Here is a 21188-nt window from a genome sequence, read left to right on the forward strand (position 1 = left end):
TGCTGAGAGGTAAGGATATGCAGCATAGGTAAGGAATGGACATAAAATGAGATGGACAGTGGGTTCCGAAGACAAAAAAACCATTGAGTACTTGAAGATTGAAGATATTTTGTTTTTCAGGGTATATTGAATAAAACAATAGTGGGTTTTTTGCTTGTTTGTTTCTTTGTTTTTCTGGTATATATGCCAAATTTTTGCAGTACTTCCACATAGGAGTTTTAGGCTACCATGATTTATAAGACCTTATCTTTAAGGTTCTAAGTTTAATTCCAGCACCACAAAAAGTAAGGGACAGTGAGATGGAATTTGTTGTCAAGCATGGTAAGAGTTCACCCACAACTCACAGGGTGGAAGGGGTATACTGACTGCTACAGGTATTTCTCTAGCTGCACAGACATATACCACACACACATACATCATATGTACATACAAACACACACACCATACATATCATACATGCACACACACACACCACCATGACTTGTACATATAGAAGTAATGGATAATAACCAAACAAGTAAAGAAATACTCATACGATTCATGCAGCAAATGTATTAGCTGCTGGTGGTGTTAAAGTCCAGCAAATTTTTCATAGCTATGTCTTTCACCATTATAATTTAGATTTTCTTTGTGTGGAATTTGCTTGTAAGCTCATGATTCTAATTCCTACATTTGGAAAACTAAAACTCAAGGATTATTATGAATTCAAGGCGAGTCTGGGCTATGTAGTGAGATCTTATTTCACGCAGAAAAAAGAAGTGGTATATTGGGCAAGTGGATGACAGTGTTTATAGACTTCATATTAGGAATGATAGTGGTTGATTTAGTGTAAAATGTTGTTCCTCTTACTTTTCTTGTTTTATAGTCATTCTTTTGCTCATAGTTTTGGGGAACATTTCCAAGATAGCCTCTCTTCTTTGCTCCCTGAGATTTGTCTTAACCTGAGCTATCAGGTACTTCAGATGCAGTCAGCCCCCTACATTCTCCAATTGTAGCAGGGTTATACATATTAAAATAGGATACAAAAATTTAGATAGATTAACATAATTCTGAGTAGTTCATAGTTTTTAAGTAATTCTCCCAATTTTGTGTTTAATTTTCTTAAAATACTCCTTGACATCGCTGTGTACTGAGGGATGGGAATGTAGTTCAATAATTAGAACACTTAGTGTGCACAAGTACCTGGGTTTAATACCTAGTACTATATGAGATGGAAGGATGATGAAGAGAGAAGGGGAGGTAGAGAGTGAGTTACACAGTCACTACTGAGCAGAGTCAAAGGGGATTCTGATTCCTTTGAAGGAGTCTCTCAAGCTGCATGGTAGTGCAGAGGCACAAAGATCATGAGTTTAAAACGGCCTGAGGTCCATAGCAATATGCAGTCTAAAAAACCAAAAGTAATAATTCTCAGACTAGCTCTGTTGGTGTCATGGATGAGCTTTTTAAAAACGTACATTCAGCCAGGCAGTGGTGGCACATGCCTTTAATCCCAGCACTTGGGAGGCAGAGGCAGGTAGATTTCTGCGTTCAAGGCCAGCCTGGACAGGCAGGGCTACACAGAGAAACCCTGTCTTGGGGAAAATAAAAAAGTACATTCAGAGCTAGGTATAATTGCTCAGGCCTATAATTTCAGCAATTGGGAAGGTGGTACTGGAGGATTACTGTGACTTTGAGGCCAGTGCAAATTCAGATTCTGTGCCTACCCGGATTTCAAAGGAGATCCTACCTCAAAAGTCAAGAAATGGAAAGAAAACTAACAGACTCAGAATGGGTAGAGTGCTTGCCTAGTATGTGTGGGGCCCTGGTTTCAGTCCCTAGCACTGAGGAAAAAAGTACAGATTCATGAATTGAGACCTGTTAACTGGATTTATCATATATCAGAGTGAAACCTAGGCAAGTTTTTTTGTTTTGTTTTGCTTTTGTGTAGCGTTAGGGATCAAACTTAGGGTCTTAGACTTGCATGTTCTCTACTATGTAGCTACATCCCCAATCTTTGTTGTTTGGAGACAGGATTTCACCCTGAAGCTCAGGCTGGCCATGAACCTGAACCTCTTGCCTCTGTTTCCCTAGTTATAGGATTAAAAATATGTGCCATTATGCCTGGCTTTTAAGTATCTGTCTTCAACATTAGGTATTGCATTAACACATGTACTAGGCATAGATATCTACCACAAAATATTTAAAGGCTAAGTGTAGTGCTGTAGGCCTTTCTTCTTAGTATAAAGAGGCAAAGGCAAGTGCATCTTTGTTAGTTCTATTCTGGTTATATGTGACAAATTCTTTCTCAAAATAAAAAAATAATAAATAAAAAGAAGTTAATGTTTAGATCTGGCGTGGAAGATACATAGCTATAGTCTCAGATCTTGGCAGGGTTGAAGTAAGATAGATGATTGTTTTAAGAGTTGGGGATCAGCCGGGCGTGGTGGCGCATGCCTTTAATCCCAGCACTCGGGAGGCAGAGGCAGGCAGATTTCTGAGTTTGAGGCCAGCCTGGTCTATCTACAGAGTGAGTTCCAGGACAGCCAGGACTACACAGAGAAACCCTGTCTCGAAAAAAACAAAACAACAACAACAAAAAAAAAGAGTTGGGGATCAAGCTGGGTGATATATGTAGACTCCATGGTCAAAAGATAAATTAGAAATAAAATGCAAAAATGTAATAATAGAAAAATACTGTGAAGCATTAAAAACTTCGTCTGGAAATTTTAAATTGGGGAGTATAACCATTAATAGAAGTATGATTAATAGAAATAGGCATCAAGATTAATTTTTATAATTCTTTTAGCTCTTTAATTGACCCTAACGTTTCCAAGTGTAGTTCGAGTGCTGCTGCTTTTACTTATGAAAATAATTTGTTTTTCAGCGGGCAAATCAAGCTGGCAGATTTTGGACTTGCTCGGCTCTATAATTCTGAAGAGAGGTGAGGCATTTGTCATAATCACATATGGCAAGCTTTACTTGTGACCTATGATTTAAGGCCAACTTTGGCATAGTAAAAACACGATCTCAAAAAAAAAAAATTTTTTTTTTTTTTTTTTTTAAGTAAAACTATGGGTGGAAATTAGAGAAGTCTTTAATTTTCCTTTTTCTTTTCTATTTTTTTTTTTTTAAATTATTTATTTATTTATTATATGTAAGTATATTTTAGCTCTCTCCAGACACTCCAAAAGGCATCAGATCTCATTACAGATTGTTGTGAGCCACCATGTGGTTGCTGGGATTAGAACCTTCAGAATAGCAGTCAGTGCTCTTAACCTCTGAGCCATCTTTCTAGCCCCCTTAATTTTCTGATACTCTCAAATTCTACAAATTATAGTGACTTTAGAATTCCCTAATTATTTGAATGTTTTATTACATAGATCTTTTTTGTTTGTTTTGCAATGGGTTTTTGTTTGTTGCACTAGTTGTCCTAGAATTCACTCTGTAAACCAGGCTGGCCTTGACCTCATGGCAGTATACCTGCCTTTGCCTGCTGAGTGCTGGAATTAAAGGCATGGGCCACCATCCCCTTCATTCTTTTGTTGTTTGTTTGTATGTTTAAAGATTGGTTTTTAATTTTGTGTGTGCGTGTTTATCACACTCATTTGACTATACAGGTATCAAATCCACCTGAAGCTGGAGTTGTGTCTATTGTGTGTGTTTGTGTGCATTATATCAGAGTGTCTTCCACACATATGGGGGGTGCTGGCATTAAAAAAAGTGCCATGATTTTAGACACTGTCTGAATTCTTCAATCAATCCTCTATTAAATACAATAAGTTAACCCAAATTGGACTAGAAGTTAGCACTTCATCTTTCATTCATGTCTACCTTGCTTTTAGCCTGTTAATTTGTTATTGGAATTGTTTTAACAACCTCATCTTTAATTTCAGCTATTTTTTGTTAGTGCTTAGTTACATTTTTTTATCAAAATTATGAAAAATATACAAAAAGTAACCTATTCAAATTCATATTCTGATGGTTTTACATTTCAGTCGCCCTTACACAAACAAAGTCATTACTCTTTGGTATCGACCTCCAGAGCTCCTTCTTGGAGAGGAAAGATACACACCAGCCATTGATGTTTGGAGCTGTGGGTAAGACTGTCTTAACTTTTTATTTTGTCTGCAACTCATAACATATACTGTTTCCTCTTTATATTAGCTATTTGTCTTTTTAAACTGTATGTACATTTACACACATGCATAAATATAAATAAAAATGAATCTTATTTTTTTAAAACAAAACTGGAAACAATATAGTAGCTGGCTTCAGTTCGCCCGGGCTGGTAATGCTTCTGTGTCAGCCCACAATTAACTAGGATTGCAAGCATATATCACTATGCCGCCCAGCTTATCTCAGGTCTTTTAATTAACATCTCCCTTCCATCTCTAGATTTTCATTTTTTTCCTTATAATCTGCTTAGAGAAAACTAGATCATTTATTCTATAGATGTCTCTAGTTTGAGTTTGTATTATTGTTGCCACTGTCACAAACAAAAATAATAAACACTTGCCTTTGTCATATGTGAAGTCTTGGATCATCCTCAGTATTTCAGAAAAGCTGTTTACCAGTTTTCAAAGTAGTGAGATGGTTTTCTACTGTCCTCTAAAAATGACCAGTGAAAAGATTTGATTCATTGGATTTTTGTTTATTGGGTTCATTCGAAACTAATAGACTTGCATATTTGATATGTTTTAGTGGGGAGAGAGAGAAAAGGAAAGCACAGAAGCATATGTCAAGTGTGTGGAAGTGCCCATGCAAAGTAGAAGAGGGTGTCAGACCCCCAGGGTAACTAACAGGTGGTTGTGAGGTGCATGACCTGGGTGCTGGTAACCAAACTCTGGTCTCCTTCAAGAACAGCAAGTGGTGAAAACCATCTAGTCATTTTTCTAGTCTTTATCATCGTAGTTCTTTTTCAAACTTCCTAATCTTTGTCTAGCCTAAACTTGATGAGGTTAGTTCTAGAGTTCTCTTGATACATTTGTAATAATCTTCCTTGTTTTCTTAACTCTACTATCTGAAGGCAGCCATTTCTCTTAAGGAGCTCGCTCCTTTTTTAATGTTTTCTCCTACCTCCTTTTTTCTTCTTTCCTTTTGATTTTTCGACTCGGGATCTCTGTAGCCCTATCTATCTTGGTTTACTGTATTGACCAAGTTGCCTTCATATTGTGACAGTCTTTCTGCCTCTTCTTCCCAAATTCTGGGGTTGTAAGTGTGCACTGACGTGGCAACTGTAAAAAGATTTTTCTTCAAGACAATGTCACATTTAGCTCAGGCTATCATCAAACTCAATATATAGCCCAAGATGACCTTTGACTCCTAAGTCCCTTGCATCCAAGTTTTGGGATTACAGACATGTATACCATTCCTGGTTTGAAAATGAAATTTAAAATCTGCATTTTGTATGTTAAAGATTAAAGTGTTTTTATTAATTCTTTCAAGACAGGGTCTTGTTATGTAGCCCTGGCTGCCCTGGAAGTTGATATATAGACAAGGCTGACCTTGAACTCTTAGAGATTCACCTGGTTCAGCCACCCTGTTCCTGCAGGTGCTAGGTTTGAAAGCATGCACCACTATGTCTGGGTCCTTAAACTTTCTAAATGGCCTCTATCTGTTCTTTGTTTGTATATGATGTAGAATACTGACCTTAACCTTTATTGGTTATGATTCCCACATACAGACCTCCAAAAATAGCATGTCATCTTTTCCATTCCTTTTTTTTTTTTTTAACTTTTTTAAGATTTATTTTATATATACAAATGCTCTATCTGCATAAATACCTACATGCCAGAATAGGGCATCAGAACTCATTATAAATGGTTCTGAGTCGCCATGTTGTTGCTGGAACTTGAACTCAGTATCCCAGGAAGAACAGTCAGTGCTCTTAACCACTGAACCATCTCTCCAGCTCATCTTTCCCATTCTTTGTCTATTCCTCTATTATAAATCTTTTAAGAAGAGTGCTATGGTTTTTATTTTTAAAATTCAATAAGATGGTATCTTACTGGAATGAAATCACACTTTTATTTTGGAAAGTTAACAACTCATTAAAGGGCTGGTGAGATGGCTCAGTGGGTAAGAGCACCCGACTGCACTTCCGAAGGTTGGGAGTTCAAATCCCAGCAACCACATGATGGCTCATAACCATTCGTAACAAGATCTGACGCCCTCTACTGGAGTGTCTGAAGACAATTACAATGTACTTACATATAATAAATAAATAAATCTTTAAAAAAAAACAAAAAAACAAAAAAAATCCAACTCATTAAAATGCAAGAGGAAGATCCAGAGTTCAGGGTTGGAACAAGAGAGATTGGCTCAGCGGTTAAGAGCACTGACTGCTCTTCCAGAGGTCCTGAGTTCAATTCACAGCAACGACATGGTGGCTCACAACCATCTGTAATGGGATTTGATGCCCTCTTCTGGTGTGTTAACCTGTGGTACATTAGAGAACCTCTCTTAAAAAACAACACAAGGAAAAGCAAGATACATGGGGGAAATGTATAAGTAAGTGTATTGGTGGTTTTTTCTTCCCAGTCTGTGCAACCGCAAGCTTACTATGATAAATAAAATGTTGGCCACATAATAAAAAAGTCTTTCACACTTAAGGATTCTAGCACTTAGGCATACAAATCAGGGCAGAAATTAGAATTACTAGTCTAACAAATTACCTTTGTTAATATAAGTGGTGCCGGTTTAGGCTTTTAGTCCCAGTACTTGGGAGGCAAAGGCAGGCTTGGTGAGGCTAGCCTACAGAGCAAGTTCCAGGACAGCTAGGGCTACAAAGAAAACCATTTCTCAAACAAACAAACAAAAAACCCAGGAGGGAAAAAAACCCAAACAAACACTGTCTCTAAATGTTTTAAACAAATCTCATTATTCTTTTGGGACTTTATTTTTTACTGCTCTTCTATTTCCACTAGTTGGTATAAAACTGTATTTAAAGGTTGATTTTTGACAGTTTTATTGGAAACAAAATTTATTTCTACCATTTCCACTTCAAATCAAGATAGACACTAGAAAAGCTAATAATATAAATTATAGGTGAAGTAAATAAAATTAGATTACTTGAAATTAAAAATGGTAATAGAATGATACATAGTAGCCTATGCCATGGCCACCTGGGAGGCAGAGGTAGGTCTATCTCTCTGATCTAGGCCAAACTAGTCTACATAGCAGATTTTAAGCAAGTCATGTATACATAGTGAGACCCTTTCTCAAAAAAACAAAAGAAGAGGATGAGGAGAAAGAAGGAATGGTAGAGGACTAGAGCCAATAAAGGAGCTCAGTGATTAATAGCTCTGATGCACTTGCCAAGGAATCCGGGTTTGGTTCCCAACATCCACATGGAAGCTGACTCTGATTTCTGTGAGCACACACACAAAGGAAAAATTTAAAATATATATCTTAGGAGCTGGAGACATGGCTCAGTTTTCAGCACATAGATAAGGCAATACATGTAATTTCTGGCTAAGGGGTAGAATACTTCTAGTCTCCAAAGAAACCCATATAAAGTTAATAAAAAATCAATCATTGTAAGTCATTTTGGTCAAAATAATCTTATAAAATCCTCAAAGAATTAGTAAATGAAATTTTATAAAGCAGCCTGAGGTAGAGCCAGGGGCCTCAAATCCTGACATTTTACAGGTGGAGACTGGAGAACTGAGAGTTTAGGTCCAGCCCAGACTACATGAGACTTATGTGTTCCCAAAACACAACAGAAAGCACATTAAAGTAATTAGCACTGCTCTAGTATCACTTTTTAAAAACAAACCAAAAAAAAAAAAAAAAAAAAATTTTGAAGACAGTATCTCCTGGCTGCCTGAAAGGTATTATGTAGATTATGTTAGCCTTCAACTTAGAGAGATCCATATAACCATAATATAATTACCAAGTTAAATAAATTTAACGTGGCTGAACAGGAAAGTGCATACCTACAATTCTGTGTCCAATAACAGAGGTAGGATGGTTCCAATTTCACGGTCAACCAGAGAGGTATATCAGAAAGGAAGTTTAATATTTGTCCAGGATAACTTTACACTATAGAGTGCTTTAGTCTATATTCTTTTTCCCTTTCTATGCAAATGATGTCCTACAAATAATACCTTTGTTTACTTAAGGTGTGTATATTGCACTAATCTGTTTTTTTTGTTTTTATTGTTTATCTGTTGTTGCACATCTGAGTTTCTAACTCGCTTGTTCTCAAATAGTATAGTTATAGCTGCTTCCTTTATCAAAGTCTTCTTTAGTCTGGAACACTGCTGTAGCCTTTTTTATATTTCACATCATTTATTATTTTGAAGAATGTAGACCAGGTTCAGGTTATGTATTTTTACCTAGCATATTCCATAAGTAGTGTTATATGTTCCTCATTGGATATTTTATGTACATTTACATAGACTTTACTTGCCCTTTAGAAATGATAACAATTATAGTCACTTGGTTAATGTCTTTTTTCTCACAAAAGTTAATAGTTTTCCTCTTACAGTTAGTAACTATTTTGTGTATAGATGCCTTGAAACTCTAAATACTTTATTACAAAGCTGATTCTTCTCCTTTGTCTTTCTTCTGTCTTTTTTGAGACCATGTCTCTGTAACATAGCCCTATCTGTCCTGAAACTCTGGAGACATACCTGGCATCTCTTTCTTTTTTCTTTCTTTTTTTCCTTTCCTTTTCCTTCCTTTGCTTCCTCTCTCTCTCTCTCTCTCCATAGATGCAAACATTAGTCCTCAATACTTCATTTACCCACTGAACCATCTCCTAGCCCTGAATATTCATCTTAAAATAACTAAGGTATTTAGACAGAATTTATTTAAAAGTCTTGATGAAACTAATTTTAGCTGTAATACGTTGTTTTCTTTGTAAATATATTGCCAAAGGGGTTTATAATAGTATAGTATAGTATAGTTCTACAGAACACATTAATGACAACAATTTCTCTTTGTAGAAAGACTGCTATGCATCTTGTAAACTTGTGTGTATTTTCTTAGATTACCGTGGTGTGACAGATAAAGAACTCTTATTAATTCCTTTTGCTTTTATGAAGGACTGTAGAGTGATATGCTGGCAAATGTAAAACTTTTATAATGTGTTTTCACTATAAGAAGTTGTTTTTGTCTTTTAGGGAACCCAGACACTGAAGTTCTGGGCTAGTTTACCACACAGTATATTGTGTGTAGCCAGGACACTCAAGGGATTTTTTCCTAACCTATGAATTTTATTCTTTTTAGGTGCATCCTTGGGGAACTGTTCACAAAGAAACCTATTTTTCAAGCCAATTTGGAGCTGGCTCAGCTAGAACTTATCAGGTACGGTGGTTACACATATGCTCTTATGTGCCTGTCTGTATATAATCAATAAGAATTTCTTAAACTTATTCATTCATAACCTGTTTTCACCTGAGAACATTTTACATATCCTTGTATAATAGATATATATAATAAATATACAAATCTAAACATTTACTGATAATAACCACAAATTGAATTTAAGGTAATCTTTGACATATACTTAATACTTTTACATTTTATTAAATATGAAATTAAGTTTGTGTATTAAAATGTTTTTTTTTCATAAGAATTGAATTTATTTTAATTTATGTGTGAGCATACACTTGGATGTCAGCTTTACAACTTTATAGCCTTTCTATCCTTAGCTCCATGATAGGAGAGAACTAACATTCATTATTTGTCCAATGCCTTCTACATAAACTTATGTGCAACACAGACAGAAATAAGCAAATAAGTGGAAAACAAAACAGTTTTTGTTGTTTTAAGACAGGGTTTCTCTGTAGACCAGGTGGCCTGGAACTGAGAAATCTGCCTGCCTCTGCCTCCCGAGTGCCGGGATTAAAAAGGTGTGCGCCACCACGCCCAGCTTCATTTATTTTTTTAAAAGAAGTTCAAGTGCCTAACTCAACTAGTTTCTAAAATCAAACATTCTACCATAATATAATCTAAAAATTAGACTAATTTGTTATTTACATCCTGATGAATGATGGTATGAAGTTATTAAAGCCTTGCTTGCTTGCTTGTGACAAGGTCTCTGTAGTTCTGGCTTTCCTAGAGCTTGCTGTGTAGACCAAATTGGTCTGTAACTCACAGAGATCCTTCTGAAGATACCCACCACCATGCCCAGTTAAAGCCGTTGTTTGTCTTTTCTCTTTTTTTTTCTTTTTTTTCTTTTATTTACTATTATATGTAAGTACACCATAGCTGACGTCAGACACACCAGAAGAGGGCATCTGATCTCATTACGGGTGGTTGTGAGCCACCATGTGGTTGCTGGGATTTGAACTCAGGACCTTCGGAAGAGCAGTCAGTGCTCTTACCGGCTGAGCCATCTCACCAGCCCTCCTTTTTTTCAAGACAGTATTTCTCTTATGTATCCCTGGCTGTGGTGTTCATAGACCACGGTGGCCTCCAACTCAAGAGATCAGCCTGCCTTTGCCTCCCAAGTGTTGGGGTTAAAGACATGGGAGACTACCACCCAGTTAGCTTTTGTTTTTAATAATTAAGTCAGTATTGTTTCTGAAAGAACTAAAAGTTATATATACACACAGGTCAACATGATAGCCACAATATTTCACACTGTTCAGCATATGGCATTATACCACTCAAAGTGCAAGGATGCTGTGTGTTCTGAATCAAGACTTCAGTGAAATCATACAATGTAACACTGGGGAATATTGCCAGAAACATCTCGGATTTAACTACAAATTTGATTTTTAGTTAACTTTTTGGTGTTGTATATATTACCGTTGCCAAATTTGTCATGGCCCAGTTATATAGCCCTTAATTATGACTTGCCCCCCCCCCCTTTTTTTTTTCTTATTTTTTAATTTATTTTATTTTGTGTATATGAGTACACTGTAGCTGTACAGATTTTTGTGAGCCTTCATGTGGTTGTTGGGTATTCCATTTAGGTCCTTTGCTCACTCTGGTCAACCCTGCTTGCTCTGGCCCAAAGATTTATTTATTATTATATATCAGTACTGTAGCTGTCTTCAGACACACCGGAACAAGGTGTCAGATCTCATTAAAGGTGGTTGTCAGCCACCATGTAGTTGCTGATATTTGAACTCCGGACCTCTAGAAGAGCTCTTACCTCCTGAGTCATCTCACCAGCCTGCTCCTCTTATTTTTTTATTTTTTTGTATATGAGTGCTCTGTCTGCATGTCAGAAGAAGGCATTAAATCTTCTTTTTTCTTTTCTTTTTTTCAAAGATTTATTTATTTCATGTATTTGAGTCTACTGTCTCTGTCTTCAGACACACCAGAAGAGGGCATAGGATTCCCATTACGAATGGTTGTGAGCCACCATGTGGTTACTGGGAATTGAACTCGGGATCTCTGGAAGAGCAACCAGTGCTATTAATTTTTGAACCATCTCACTAGCCTGACCTATAGTTTTAAAACTAGGTAATGAATAGGTAATGAAATTCTCTACTTTTTGTAACTTTTTTTTTTTTTTAAGTTATCTCACCAAATGATATTATAATAAATTTATCTTTGCTAGGTCCAGCTTAAAATCTTTTCTGTGACATCTTGTGAACATAAATTATGCTTTATGGGTCTGGAGAGATGACTCAGCAGTTAAGACCTCTAGCTGTTATTGCAGAGGATCTGGGTTCTGTTCTTAGTTCAAAGAGAACCTCATTGTAGCTCATAACCACTAATACCTTTTAGTTTTATGTATTTGAGCGTTTGCATGTCTGTAATTGCACCACATGCATACTTGGTGCCCTTGGAAGCCAGGGGAGAGTGTTGGGTTCCCTGCAACTGGATTTATATAGGCTGTCAGCTGCTGTGTGGGTGCTGGAAGCTGAACCTGGGTCCTATTTAAAGTGCTGTTAATTTCTAAGCCACCCCTCCAGCTTTAGATTGTCTAAATCTTACCTTCATGATTTTATTCTTATACATATACAGATATGCTGTATTTGAAAATAGTGGTACTTGTAGTACAGGTTGTGTAAAAGGATAAGGCAGTGAGAATATTTTTAAGCCTGTGATTTCCAGGCTAGCCTAAGTAGGTAGCTCAACATGAATTCAATCATCGACACATACATATAGAAGGAGAAGTTCCCATAAGTTTTCAAATGACTATTACATGTGCACATATACTCAAACACTAAGGTAGGAAAAAATGATAAAAAAAATATTTTCTGACCAGCCTCCTTGAAAAGCAGATCTAAGGAATCTCACTTCCTTACATACTGCCTGATGATTTTTGGTGGTGTCAGGGTTTGTAGAGCCATTTGGTGGTGTCAGTGGGCCATTGGGATGGCTGCTTGGATGCAGGTTCTAAGGCTAAGAGCATATATTCCATCTTAAGGACTCAGGTGGTAAAAAGAGAGAGCTAACTCTTGAGAATTATTTTTGATCTCTACTGGTGTGGTGTAGCATATTCCTTGTTAACTATACAAAATAGGAATATAATTTTTTACTTTTTTTTTTTTTTTTTTTTTTTTAATGTTTTTTGGAGTACATGTCTTCTTCATTCTACCCTGTGGATCCTGAGGGTTGAACTCAGGTCATCAAGTTTGGCAGGAGTAATCTTTTCCACTGATCCCTTTTTCTAGCCACAGTTTTAAATGGGCAATTTGGGGAAGGCATGAATTGGGCCTCTCTTGCTATAGTTTGCTTTCTTCTTTCCTTTTCTTTTACTCTGTTCCTTTCCCTTTTTCTTTTTTGATTTTTCTTGTTTGTTTGTTTGTTTTGAGACAGAGTCTCTCTTTATAAGTCATACTTGCCATCAGCTCATCAATTCTCACTATAGGAAATTAGTTTTTTCAGGTATGGTGGCACGTGTCTTTAACCTCTGCCTTTGGAAGCAGAGGCAAGTTCATCTGAGTTCAAGGCTGTCCTGGTCTACACAATGAGTTGTGTAGTTCAAGCTGTCCTGGTCTACACAATACATAATACATAATAGATGTGGCCCAAAAAAGAAAGAAAAGAAATTAATTCTAGCTGAATAGAATAAAATTGGTGATGAGAATATGTGTGAATAATTTTGGATTGCTCTCTATATAAAATTTTTGTTAGCTTTCAGTATTTACAGTTATGTTTCCTTGCAACCAGTTCTCTTATATTGCTTTTCCCTATAGCAATTAAGGTCTTGCTTTACTTTTTTTCATTTAATACTTATTAATGTAATAAATCATAGTCACAAGATCTTAGAAGATAATTTCTCCTTTGAGACCCTCTAGAAGTCATAATAGCCTGATGATTCTCATGATTGCGCTTGTTCTTTTGCTTTCTTTCCAGCCGTCTCTGTGGTAGTCCTTGTCCAGCAGTGTGGCCTGATGTTATCAAGCTGCCCTACTTCAACACCATGAAACCGAAGAAGCAATACAGGAGACGCCTAAGAGAAGAATTCTCTTTGTGAGTTTAGCAAAAACCTCTTATATATCTGTATCTAGTTTCTGTTGGTATTTTACTTTTACTGTTAATCTCAATTTAATACAGAAAACATTATAATTACTTTTTTTGTTGTTTTGTTTTTCTGAGACAGTCTCACTATGTACTTTAGTTCATAGACTAGGGTGGCCTCAAACTCAAACTCTCTGGCTCTGTTTCCTGAATGCTAGTATTAATGGGGCTCCACTAAGCCCAGCCCCATTCATTGGTTCCTTTATGTATTTGTGTATGGATATAAATGGAAGACAGAAGAAAATTTTCACGAGTCTAGTCATCTATCATGTGGGTCCCAAAGATATAATACTGCTCATAATGTTTGGTAATAGGTGCTTTTACCTGATGAGCCTCAACTAGCCCATTTTATTTTATTTTTACACGTATGAGTGGTTTTGTTTGCATGTGTGTATGTGTAGCATGTTTCTGTCTGGTGCCTTCAGAGGCCAGAAGAGTATGTGGAATTTTCTGGAACTGGAATTTAGAAGAGTATTAGCTGGCACATGGATATTGGAAATTTAATTTGGGGTTTTGGCAAGAGTGCCAGTGCTCTTAACCTCTAAGCCACCTCTCTAGCCCTACTACTGAAGAGTTTATTTTATCCAACCCTATTTCTGATTTTCTCTTTTGAAGGCCTTGGACAAATAAAAACTTTTGAGCATCCTGAGGAAAAAGTACAAAATTGTTGGTTTCATTAGTTTTCACCTGCATTTTAGCATTTCATGTTTTTTTTTTTTTTGTAGCATTTCTTAAATCATGCCTCAGATCCGTTGTTCACATTAGCCAATTTCTAATTTTCTTTGATTCTTTTTACATGGAGATGGAAATTCAAATAACTTTTGATACAAGTTTCATGGTTTGACAGCTATGAGGTTGTGAGTTTTTGATTCCACTGTTCCTTTCCATAGCATTCCTTCAGCGGCACTTGATCTATTGGACCACATGCTGACACTGGATCCTAGCAAGAGGTGCACAGCTGAACAAACCCTACAGAGTGACTTTCTTAAAGATGTGGAACTCAGCAAAATGGCACCTCCAGAGTAAGTATTGTGGTTGTAAAATGAGTCCAAACTTTCTGCTAGACACTGAAGATGAGAAAGTTAAAAATTTCCTTTTTTTAGTTTGTCAAGCTAACTAACTGCCAATGGAGTGTTAGTGTGGATAAGGTTACATAACCCAATTTGCTTCATTATTTTCTTTTGTTTCTGGATCTCTAGTGTATAATATGCTAAACAGTGTCTTGAAAGGATTCTCTGTGGTTTTTTTGCTTTTAACTATTCCTTCTATTGTAATCATTGTCACTATATACTTATTATACTGAAAGAACAGTTCTCATTTTAAATAGTTTGTATCAGTGTCAGGTCCGTAAGAGTCACTTGTGTAGGCTGGCCTTGAACTTTAGATCTTTTTCCTTCGGATGCATTTTCTTACCATAGGAGGACTGTGATGGCCGTGCGTGGTGGCACACGCCTTTAGTCCCAGCACTCAAGAGTCAGAGACAGGCGGATTTCTGAGTTCAAGGCCAGCCTGGTCTACAAAGTCCAGGACAGCCAGGGCTACACAGAGAAACCCTGTCTCAAAAAAAAAAAAAAAAAGGACTATGTTTGTAAACACTTATGATCCCAGCATTTGGGAGGCTGTTGCAGCTGCATCCAGAATTCCTAATTCCTGGAATAATGTTCTCAAAAACACCAAAATGGAGGACATGGTTAATTACATATAAATATAATTGCCCTAAAGGTCTATCCAGATTCATTTATTGTATTAAACTTTTTGGTTTTTTAAGACAGGGTTTCACTTTGTAGACCAGGCTGGCCTCGAATTCAGAAATCTGCCTGCCTCCCGAGTGACACCACACCTGCCTTAAACTTTTGATATATAAACTTTTTTTTGAAATTTAAGAACTGTTACATAGTTTTATGTAGAAACAATGTAGCCCTTGATGACCTGAAACTCACAAAGTAGACCAGGCTAGCCTATAACTAACAGGGATTCCACCTTCTTCTGCCCCCTAGTTGCTAGGATTCAGAGCATGCCCCGTTTAACTCCGAAAAAGTTAATGATACCTAACCATGTGAATAATTTAGCACAATGGTGATGTTTATGCAATTCCAAGATTTAAAACACCATTTGTGTTTGTTTACACAAATGTTCACTGTCTTACTGAGGTACATGTGCGTGTTGTGGGAGTTGGTTCCCAAGTTGAGCTCAGGTTGTCATTTTTGGAGGCAAGTCCTTTTACTGAGCCATCTCCACAGCCCTTTTGTAGGCTTTCATAACTATTAATAAGCTGTTCATCTCTGCTCTTATTTATTCTCAGCTGAAACTTCACTAGTAAAATTCTCTTTATTCTTTTTATACCAACAGAAGCAGCATTTGACTAGATAGGAGTTGGTTCTAGTATCAGTAAGATTTTTATTTCTTACTGGGCTTTTATTTTCTACAAACTACTACTTGCCATGATTCTTTTTATACCGCATTCTAATATTTATGATTTTTAAATTCTATTACCTGTGCTTCTTCCTTTTTTTTTTTTTTTTTTTTTTTTTTTTTTTTTTTTTTTTCCTTGCTTCTTCCTTTTTTTTTTTTTTTTTTTTTTTTTTTTTTTTTTTTTTTTTTTTTTTTTTTTTTTTTTTTTTTTTTTTTTTTTTTTTCTTTAATTCATTATTCTTCCATTTACTCACTGTTTACTCTTCCTTTGTTTTGTGTTTCTCCAGCCTACCTCACTGGCAGGATTGCCATGAACTGTGGAGTAAGAAACGTCGACGGCAGCGACAGAGTGGTATTGTGATAGAAGAGCCACCTCCATCCAAAGCTTCTCGAAAAGAAACTACCTCAGGGACAACAGCTGAGCCTGTGAAAAACAATAGCCCAGCACCACCTCAGCCTGCTCCTGTCAAGGCAGAGCCTGGCCCAGGGGATGCAGTAGGTCCTGGACGTTGTACATCGTGGTGCGGAGCCTAGTGCGCACCACGATGTACAACGTCCACAAGCAGCTGCCTCTGCTTCCCGAGTGCTGGGATCCAAGGCATGCACTACCACACCTGGCTGATATCCTTATTTCTAAGGAGAAATAAATCTTACTTTTTGCATATAGGTCAAAAGTTTGCAGTAGATTATTTTCATTCCTTGAAGTACAGAATACTTAAATTATGTGTGGAAGAAACCAATTAAATTTGTAAAATTTAAGATTAGTTTACTTGTGGATTGGTGTGTGTGGTGTTTGTGTGTGTTCATGTACATCTGTGTACCTTTTGTGCTTAATGCCTCAAGATGCCAAAAGTGGATGTCAAATCTACTGGGACTGGAGTTACAGTTATGAGGTGAAATATGGGTGCTAGGAATCAAATCCAAGTTCTTTGGACAACACTGACTCACAGCTTTTGAGCAGTAATTTAAAGTTGTTATGTTAGATTTGATAAGGTTTTAGAATCCAGTCAAATTAAATCAGAATTGGTAAATGTAGTTGGTTCTGTAGACTTATTTCTTGACCTATATACTAAAATGTGTCAAAATAACTATTATGACAATGTATTTATCACTTTTTTTTTTTAAACTGCAGATTTATTTCATTTTCCCTTCTCTATTTACCCAAAGACCATGAAGTTAAGGATCTTCCTGCCTCAGCCTTAAAAGTAGCTGAGGTTGCAGTGTTATTTTCTACATTTGGAACATAGGATCTTCCAGAAATTTTGAAAAATAAATTCCCTCAGATCAGTGTGGTGGCAGATAACTGCAGCACAACACTGGTGACTTGGAGTCAGGAGGCTCAGATATTCACAGTTATCTTTCACTACACACCAACTTTGAGGCTGGCCTGGATATACAAGATAATTAACCCTTAAATAAATGCCAAATTTCTTGGCACATTAGGCGCCTAATTCTTAAATCCATCCTACCAGTTTTTACATATATTAATGGTTGAAAATCACTGACAAAAGTGGACAGGCAAAATGTAGTCACTTTTATATATAATGCAGAGATGCTTTAGTTCGTCCTTGTGTTTTATTTGTTTTCATTTTTATTTATTTTATTGGAGGTAGCACATAATGTGTGTAGAGTCAGCGGACAGCTTGTAGGAGTTGACTCTTTCTGCTACATGGGTCCTGGTCTTTATTACAGCTGTCAGGTTCAGTGGCCAGTGCCTTTTACCTCGTGTAGCATCTCACTGGTCCAAGTCTTTGCATTTTAAAACAAGAATAAAGAATAAACTGTGATATAATAATCTGAGATAGTAACTTATGTGGGATTCAAAATGAGACTGTGCCTTTGGATATTATAAATTGCTTTTGTCAGTTGAAGAAGACAAAGGGCCTTGCCCTTCAATGTCATCTCATATTGGCTCCACTCTTGTCCCACAGGCCTTGGTGACATCACACAGCAGTTGAATCAAAGCGAATTGGCAGTGTTATTAAACTTGCTTCAGAGCCAAACTGACCTGAGCATCCCTCAGATGGCACAGCTGCTTAATATCCACTCCAATCCAGAGATGCAACAGCAGCTTGAAGCCTTGAATCAGTCTATTAGTGCACTGACTGAAGCCAGTTCCCAGCAGCAGGACTCAGAATCTATAGCCCCAGAGGAATCACTGAAGGAGGTACCTTCTGTACCTGTGGTACTGCCCCCTGCTGAACAGACAACTCCTGAAGCTTCAAACACCCCAGCTGACATGCAGAATATGTTGGCAGTTCTCTTGAGTCAGCTGATGAAAACCCAAGAGCCAGCAGGTAACCTGGAGGAAAACACCAGTGACAAGAATAGTGGGCCGCAGGGGCCGGGAAGAACTCCTACAATGCCACAAGAGGAGGCAGCAGGTAAACAGACCGGTCATGAATCTCATTGAGCTCAGGTGCTGTTGATCCTCTTAAAAATCTCTTAATGTTTTCTTTTTCACATCATTGGTTTCAGTTTTCAGTAATCTAGTCTACAGGAGGACATAGCACCAAATGATGTATTTCTTGACCAGCCTATTCATTTAAGTCTCAAAGCACCTTTCATATATTGATAATTTTTCCAATTAATAAGGTACTGGTAAGTAAAGCCCCTGTGTTCTAATCAAGAAAACCAAAGCTGTAGATAGTGAGGTATCTTGAACTGGTATGTGATAGTATGCTAGTCCTAGAGAACCTGACCTTAAAATAAACAGCAAATTATTCTTCATATCTAGTAGAGTGGATCCTGGATATCAGAATTTTATGTGGAAGATACAGTCAAGAAAGCCCTAATAAAATACCATTTCCGTTCCTGAAAATAATCAGGGAATTGTTTTGAGCAGACAAACACACCTTGTATTTTCTTTCCAAACAGTAATAGTACTTAAAAGTGGTTATTTTAAGTCTGTTTATGAAAGGGACAATGGAATCAGGAAGTAAGCATTATGAAAAGAAAAAACAAAGTCTAAAGGGAAAAAAATGTTATGCCATATGTCACATGACCACACCATTGTAGTATTAGAGGGGAAGCATTGTAAGTACTCTAATCAATTCTGAGTCACAATCCGTTTGAAAAATATTACTATCTGAAAGTGTTTTCGACTTGGCCTTGAAGATGAATTGGGGAATAAGAAGAGACACAGACTGAAGAGGTATACATTTCATTTGGGTTGGTACAGAATATATATTCTTTATTTTCACTAGTATAAGGTCAAATACATATCCTGTTTTTTCATTTGTGAAAAAGCATGCAAACTGAAAGACAATAAAATTAACCTTTTGTTTTTTGACTAGGTAAACTGCATCCTAAGAAATTTAGGTAAATCTGTCTGTGATCTGCTGATTATTATCAGACAAAGCTAATACACTGATATGTCTTGATTCACATTGCTATTCTCTATGATGATTTGAGTGGTTTTAATAGGCACAGTACTAGAAAAGGCTAGAGAGATGGCTCAGAAGTTAAGAACATTGGCTGTTCTTGCCAAGGACCTGGTTCAATTCCTAGCACCTTTATAGTGGCTCACAGTTGCCTGTAACACATATTCCAGAGGTTATTACGCCCTCTCCTGAACCATGGCAAACAGACATACATACAGGCAAAACACTTATACAAAAATAAATAAAGATGTAAATTTAAATAAAAGGATATGTAGAATTAAAGCAGGTTTTTCATCTCCTGTCTCAGATTCTGATCCTACCTGGTCATCCCTCAAAAAGTAAATAACAATTTTCAACTTGGTCAAAGTACCTGAAAGATCTTTGTCAAATTAAATAACATCCTGATTGAACAGTGTTCACAAAAGAATTCAACAGTCTATCAACTATATAATAAAGTTGAACTGAAAATAAGTCATAGCATATAGCTAGAAATTAGATATGCTTTTTAGAGGAGATTGTAAAAATGCCACAGCTAAAGATGAATAAAAATGTTGGGTATGGTATACATTTTTGATCGCAGTGCTCAGGAGGCCAACCTGGTCTCATCCTACATAGGAAGTTCCATCCAACAAGGCCCTGTTTCCAAACCACACACACACACACACAAAACACCAAAATCCACAAGCGGTATTATAGTCATTCCTGAATTATCTAGTGTGTTTGCAGGGTTTGTTTTGTTTTATTTTTTAACATAAATTGACTTCAAAACTAAGGTTCTGCCTCCTTCCACCACACACCTCTTATTTGGCCATTGCACTATTCATTAACACTTCCACCAGAAGGCAGACTGTGTAAACCAGAAAGATGATCTTAATTTGGCAATTTAGTTTTTCTTTCTGTTCTTGTTAAGAAAGAGTAGTGGGGCTGATGAGATGGCTCAGTGGGTAAAGAGCACCCGACTGCTCTTCCGAAGGTCTGGAGTTCAAATCCCAGCAACCACATGGTGGCTCANAACCATCCGTAACAAGATCTGACTCCCTCTTCTGGAGTGTGTGAAGATAGCTACAGTGTACTTGCATATAATAAATAAATAAACAAATCCTTTAAAAAAAAAAAAAAGAAAGAAAGAGTAGTGGTTGAAATCTAATAAAAAGAAAAAAATTAAGCTATTTTTACATTTATTTACCTCCTTCATTAGTATAAAACTCTTATAGAATGACAACATCAACACTTCAAATCTGAGAAAAATATGGTTTATAATTTATAGTTTTAGTTTTAATTCCTTTAAATAAGCTTTATTAACTTCAGTAGTTCTTAATGAAAAGTTATATAACTGGAAGAATATAAACTTAAACTGGCATTTGGTTTTTGTTTGTTTTCTTTCAGTATTAAAAACTTGGTGATTGTTTTTATTTCTTCTAATGTCATTTGTACTTGGATATCCTTATAAAGAGAGATAAGTAGTATTGACAGTAAAAGACTTTGAAATATGATACACGGTTGTAGTTCAATTACCGTATGATTTCAGGTTATTTATTCTCCAAATTGTAAATTTTCAGTAGCTGATTTCTTCTGCCTTAAATTCATTTTTTCCCTGCTACTCAGCTGGCCATCCAGTCAACAAATAACTTGGAGTTAAATGTTATAAAGTAGACTATTCTGTTTCAAAACTGAAAGTTGATACCCTGCCTCATCTTGCCTCCCTGGCTTGTGCCCCCAATCCCAGAAACTCTCAAACTGTTTACCTTTATTTCTTTCTTTTTTTTTTTTTTTTTTTTTTTTTTTTGGAGACAGGGTTTCTTTATATAGCTCTGGCTGTCCTAGAACTCACTCTAAAGAGAGCAGGCTGACCTCAGATATAGCTGTCTTGAGTGCTGGGACTATAGGCATGTGCCACCACTACACAGCTTTTATATTGTTTTGAGTGTTTCATCTGCTTACTTGGGGAGTACAAATTTAATTACTATTGTCTTTACAAAG

At 36.6% G+C, this 21188-nt stretch overlaps 1 protein-coding gene across 6 annotated transcripts in view; it reads left to right on the forward strand.

The window, feature by feature from the left end:
* The window catches only part of Cdk12 (cyclin dependent kinase 12), a 75745-nt gene that overhangs the window by 25838 nt on the left and 28719 nt on the right, over positions 1–21188 (forward strand). For all 6 annotated transcript variants that reach the window (XM_029545690.1, XM_029545691.1, XM_021212124.2 and 3 more), the window contains exons 7-13: positions 2864–2920; positions 3975–4076; positions 9214–9291; positions 13249–13365; positions 14304–14435; positions 16113–16324; positions 17757–18209. In XM_029545690.1, coding sequence (XP_029401550.1) covers positions 2864–2920; positions 3975–4076; positions 9214–9291; positions 13249–13365; positions 14304–14435; positions 16113–16324; positions 17757–18209 — 1151 coding nt within the window. The remainder of the gene's footprint in view (positions 1–2863; positions 2921–3974; positions 4077–9213; positions 9292–13248; positions 13366–14303; positions 14436–16112; positions 16325–17756; positions 18210–21188) is intronic.

Source organism: Mus pahari, chromosome 14 (assembly GCF_900095145.1).
Source record: "Mus pahari chromosome 14, PAHARI_EIJ_v1.1, whole genome shotgun sequence".
NCBI lineage: Eukaryota > Metazoa > Chordata > Mammalia > Rodentia > Muridae > Mus > Mus pahari.